The sequence below is a fragment of the Eschrichtius robustus genome, chromosome 3 (assembly GCF_028021215.1).
Source record: "Eschrichtius robustus isolate mEscRob2 chromosome 3, mEscRob2.pri, whole genome shotgun sequence".
Lineage (NCBI taxonomy): Eukaryota > Metazoa > Chordata > Mammalia > Artiodactyla > Eschrichtiidae > Eschrichtius > Eschrichtius robustus.
In genome coordinates this window covers 115,221,388-115,227,387 of record NC_090826.1, presented here as the reverse complement: position 1 = coordinate 115,227,387, position 6,000 = coordinate 115,221,388, and the positions used below count along the sequence as shown (strand labels likewise).

The 6,000-nt window shown below is 41.0% G+C and overlaps 1 protein-coding gene across 1 annotated transcript in view; it reads right to left on the bottom strand.

Annotated features, from left to right (window-relative positions):
* Positions 1 to 736: 736 nt before the first annotated feature.
* Positions 737 to 6,000, bottom strand: part of LOC137760670 (Fc receptor-like protein 2) — a 77,057-nt gene continuing 71,793 nt past the window's right edge. Inside the window, exon 8 of the mRNA XM_068537594.1 lies at positions 737 to 819. Within this exon, the coding sequence (XP_068393695.1) occupies positions 737 to 819 (83 nt within the window). The remainder of the gene's footprint in view (positions 820 to 6,000) is intronic.

Genomic DNA, 6,000 nt, shown 5'->3' with positions numbered 1-6,000 from the left:
TAGCTTAGTGATGAAGGGTGCTGACTTCTCCTCCAGGGCAACCTCATCATCAAAGTGAGTGGTTTGCAATTCTCAGTGACTAATGCAGGTCTCAGCTCATTCTCATAGGTGCTACTCATTCGTGCAGGTTCCAGAGTGTCCTTGCTTCTCCTAAATGCCTGCTTTGTGGACTTCAGGCTGCCACACCAGACACAGAAAGCTCTTTAACCAGTCCGTCTTCAACCCAACCACAGACAGTTTGACAGTTCCCAAAATTGTGTAATGCCAAATCCCTACAGTAATATTCTTTAGTCTATATATTGCCTAGTGGTTCTGTTTCTTTAATTGAGACCCGATGACACAGGAAGCATGGTGCCCAAAGCTTTTTGAGTGTGCAAGGTAGAATCACTATACTGAGAAAACTTGTTCTTAGATATCTCTCACTTGGGCAACTTGTCAGAGGTACTGCCACATCCTCTCAAATCAGACAGTAGTTTTGGGCCACAAGGGTAGAAATTATGTGTCAGATCAGTGGCTCGTAGCTCATGGCCCAGGGATAGCCAACCAGTGACAAAAAGTGTCTCTGCCTCACTGCACTGGGTCCTGGGGCCTTTGTCAGCCTCACAGGTGTAGTTCCCAGATGCTCTGGGTCAGAGAGAGGTCGAAGGATGGTCCTTCTCCAAAAGGGGTTGAAATGTTCCCCGGGGTGACATCCTTATGATAAAAATGATACAAGATTGCAGGAGAGACTCTCTCTTTAGGCCTGGCAGTGAAGCGCCACCATGTCCCCCATGTCATTCTGAATCCCAGGAGCCCTGATGGTTATGGCAGAGTGAGAATCTGGAGATGACAGAGATAAAGGAGCTGTTAGAAAAGGCCTCACTGCTTCCACAAATACCCCGTCCCATCTCTCCATCTACTCAAGGGGGCTAGAGTAGGCAAATAGTCCATTCCTAATATACAGCATCCCACAGTCCTGATCTTACGTTCAGAGCAATCACCCCTAGAGCTCTTATGAGGAATTTTGGACAGCATTTTTCTGTGCAACCCTCCTGATCTGGGATTTCCATAAATTCCACATGGCGATCTTCCCAGGGCCCTTCAGTACCTTTTTTACCATCAACACAAATAATAGCAGTAGCACCAAGGAGGTAGCAAGGTATCTCATAGGCTCTGCCATGTAAAGTAGCTAAATGTGGACTTCCCTGGTGGTCCAGTGGTTGACTCCGTGCTCCCAATACAGGGGCCTTGGGTTCGATCCCTGGTCGAGGAACTAAGATACCGCATGCTGCACGGCGTGGCCTGAAAAAAGAAAAAAGTAGCTAAATGTGTTCTATAGGACTGGTCTCTGGGTCATCCTTGAAAAGTTCTCATGATCTCTCTGGGGTCAATGACCCTAGTTTGGGAATTGCTGGTTGAGATGAGTGAACGCAAATGTACTTCTCATAGTGACATTTACCCATCCCCTAAAAATATGGTCATGGCTGTTCCCAGCTGCACAGAATCACTCTCCCTCACAACAGTTCACTCTCTGGAAGTACCGAGTGCTCCTCCCTGGAAATTCTCTCTGCCTGCTGTGCACCAGGAGAATGTGGTTCTCTTTTTCACTGAGAAGACAAGAACAAGCTTCTCTCAATAACTTACCCCTGCTCTGGGGAAGGGTCTGGGCTGGGACTCAATGATCACTCTAGATTCAGAGCTCACTGGGTGAGCACAAGATGTCACAGGTTGGGTTTCCAGAGAAGCAGACCTTGACATGGAAATTAGCATGTAGGAAATTTATCAGGGAGTGATCTCAGTATCAAAAATTGCCAGAGGAAGCAAGCTTGTATAGAGGGAGAAGCTGAAGCTGGGCTTTGAAGCGGTCTCCACAAAGGTCTCAGCCAACCCCCATAGATAGCGTGGGCTGGGATGTTCTCTCAAAGTGGTCCTGAGTTGGAGTGAAGGGGTCCTGCTTCTATACCACAGTGACTGATGATCAACCATTGGATGCATTACTGTGGGAAAGGAAAGTGATCTTGAATAAAGTGACCAAGGAACTTTCCCAAGAGGGCCGATGACTGCAGGCTATCTGCCAGTGGAAATCCCAGCACCTGGGGGAATAAGTCCTCCATTCCTGACAGAGGATCTGGGCGGTGTATCACAGCATCCATTACATAAAATCAGAGTCGATTTTAAACATATGTCTGTGGAGATGGGCGGAATTCTTACCTCCTTGCTTAGGAAAATACGGCCTCCTGAAACAAGAACTCATTTTAGGAATTCTGATTTCCCTAGGAGGGTCAGGGTGGGCAGCTACAGTGACATCATTGGGCATGTGCCTGGGGGCTTATCGGGTAGATCTGGGGGAGGACACTGGACGACATTAACCCTCATTTGAAGGACACCCCAAAGACCATAAATCCCTCTTTCTTCTCATGTTTCCACACTTATCTCAAGCCCAAGTGTTTCAAGTGTGGCCATGACCCCGTCTTCTCTCTGCTCCAGTCTATACTGTCTCTCTCTCTTCTGTAATGTTCCAGATTTGTGAGTGGTGGCTCTCAATTGTTTTCCAGCTTAGTGTCGGGAGGGATCACTCCTCATACCCCCACAACCTCTGTGTTCAGCTGATGGGCACCCCATCCCCATAATTACGGTAAATACCTGGTGGTTTGACTGATTGGAAGGAGCAAGGTTACAGGGATGCAGAGGAATTATAAATCTTGAGATTACTGTAATATCATGATAACTTCCCCAGTTTTATGCACCGATGGGAAATAGAGGAGACCAGGATGGCTGACAGGACCTATCTGCTTTCAAGCAGAGCCCCATTTCCAAGATCAAAATTGAAAAAGAAGAAACAAGTACAGTCCCCCTCTTCTCAGCCCCAGTCTGGCAGACTGGTCCCTCTGACACTGCTTATATGAGCCTGGGATTATTGACTCTCTTCCCATACCCGGTGACCTTTGCATTCTCTCCCAATCATCACTATGCCAGAGGCTTTTTTCCCTCTATCCCCAGAATGTGAAGCTCCTGGGGTTTGCTTCAGCCTTTTGCCAGAGCTCTGCCCTTTTTGCAGGAGCTGGAGTAAAATTGGGTTACTCATATCTGGAAGAATCTGGTGCTTGAACTCCTCCATAGACTACTAGTATCTGAATATATATATATATATCTGAATCATTTTGCTGTACACCTGAAACTAACACAACACTGTAAATTAACTATACTTCGATTAAAAAAAGGTTTAAAAAATGGGCAAGCAGTTATTTCATAGAAGAGGAAACCCAGAAGGCTAACAAGCATGTGATAATTAGAAAAATGGAAACAAAAATGCCAGTGAGATCTCTCTTTATGCCCACTGGGTTGGCAAAATTGAAGCACTAACTAATGCCAAGGGTTACTTGGGATGTCAGGTTAGGGGATGGTCATGCACTGATAGAGGCTGTAGCAATTTGGGGGACCACTTGGCAGTACTTGTTGCATTAATCCCACTCCTGGATATATATTCAGAGAGATTCTCACACAGGTCCTTGGTGGGACATGAAAAAGGAAGTTTGTCAGTGTTTGCAGTAGTGACAAGTTGGGGATAATCTAGGTGTCCATCACTGGGGGATTAGATAAGGAAAGTGTGGTGAAATAATGTGCAGAAGTTAGGAGCAATGAACTAGATGTACACACAGCAACATGGGTAGATCAAAAAATAGCACCAAGTGAAAAACAGAGCAATACCATAGGTAAATAAAAAATTTAGGCTCACCGAAAATAATATTCAACACATGTAAGTGAAGGAAACACATCAAACATATTAGAATGATTGGAGGCTAAGGAATGAGAATAACAACTAAAGATACAAGGCCGTAAATAAGGAAAACTAGAGAAAATAGGTATGGCCCCACAGTGGGAGTGAGCATGAGCTGAGAAGTGCAATTAACTAGGCACCAGAGGTGACAAAATAGAGAGGAAGGAAAACAAAACAAACGAAAAAATGAAGGAAGTAATAAGAAGAGAAAATATAGAATAAAAAAGCAAACTGTTAGTAAAATAAATGTTTTATTCAGTATAAAACCAAAAAACTATATGTTACATTAACACAACACTGTAAATCAACTATACTTGGATAAAATCAATTAAAAACCAAAACAAACAAAAAAAAAAACCTATATGCTACATATAAGAGACATATCTAAAGGAAAGTTGCTCAGAAAGAAGTGAAAGATTGGACAAAGACATATGAAGGCAAAAAGCACTGAATGAGAGTGGAAAAGGCTAAAATATATGAGAAAGCTCTAAGCCTCATAAATCTTTGGAATTAAATATCATGCCATCAAAATACTTGACACATGGGCTGCAGGAAATGGAAGGAGAAATAAACTTAATCACAACGACAAAAACAAATGATGCCTGTAGACCCACAGCAGATCAAGTAGATAAAAAATAAGGGTGCATATGATTCTAATGATATATGATTAATAAGAAGTTCCTAATGAATATATATTGAACTTCTGATTCTGGTAACAGAGAATTCACTTTCTTTTAAGTACTCATAGATGATCTATCAAAATTGACCATATTTTAGGTCACAAAGAAAACCTTTAAATATTATAAAAGCAATCAAATTATTTTAAAAATCACAAAATTAAGGGAAAAATCCTTTCATCAGGTGATTAAAAAATCCCTCTTTTAAATAATTTTCAAGGTCAAAGAAGAAAATAAAACTGATATTACAGACTTGAAAATAATTATAATCAAAACACTACCTATCAAAACTTATGGGATATGATTAAAACTGGTCTTTAAACAATTGGAAAGAGTACCAACAAGGAAAAATGAAAAGAAATGAACTAAGCATTGAAATTAAGAACAGGGAAATATCAACAAAACTAATTAAGATAAAAGCAAACATTACTGAATAAAACAAACAGAAAAATGCCAACAGAATATATGAATAAACTCAAAAGCTTTTCTATGAAAAATAGATACACCACTGAATAGACTGATCAAGAAAGAGGGGACAGGGCTTCCCTGGTGGTGCAGTGGTTGAGAGGCTGCCTGCCAGTGCAGGGGACACGGGTTCGAGCCCTGGTCTGGGAAGATCCCACATGCCGCGGAGCAACTAGGCCCGTGAGCCACAACTACTGAGCCTGTGCGTCTGGAGCCTGTGCTCCGCAACGAGAGAGGCCACGATAGTGAGAGGCCCGCGCACCGCAATGAAGAGTGGCCCCCGCTTGCCGCAACTAGAGGAAGCCCTCGCACAGAAACGAAGACTCAACACAGCCATAAATAAAATAAATTAAAAAAAAAAAAAAGAAAGAGGGGACAATGAGTAAATACACAACTTTTGAAAACCTACATTAAATGGATGACTTTCTAAAAAATATAAATTACTGTTTTTTTTTTTTTTTTTTTTTTGCAAGTAGAGGCAGTTAAATAAACAGAACAATAATCATGAAAAACAATGAGAACATTGTTAGGAGCTACATGTACGAACATATCAAGCCAGATGGTTTCACACACTAATATTAATTAGTCTTCAAGGAAAAGACAAATTTAGTAGTATTTAAAAATTTTTTGAGCAATAACAGAGAAAGAAAACTTCCAAAATAATAAGAAACCCTAATATGTATAAAATGGAAAACCAATAAGAACCTGCTGTATAAAAAAACAAATAAAATACAATTCAAAAAAAAAAAAGAAACCAACACAGCATTGATCAAAGCTTTTCAAAGAAAGCATAAAAAGCTACAGAGAAATCCTCATTATGAATATCTATGCGAAAGTTTTACATAAGCTATCAATACTATCAAATTGGATTCAGTAGGATATTAATATATGTCACAGCCAGGTAAGATTGTGATAATTATTCATTATTAGGAAAACTGTTAATGAAGGAATATATATTTTCAGTTTTCTTCTTCCCATATCCACTAAGATTCAAAACTTAGCTACAAATTTCTAAAAGAAAACACCCACTCAAATATTTTTTGAGACTTAGACACTACTGAAGTTTTGGGGGGCTCACAGGATGGGTTACATCATGGAACA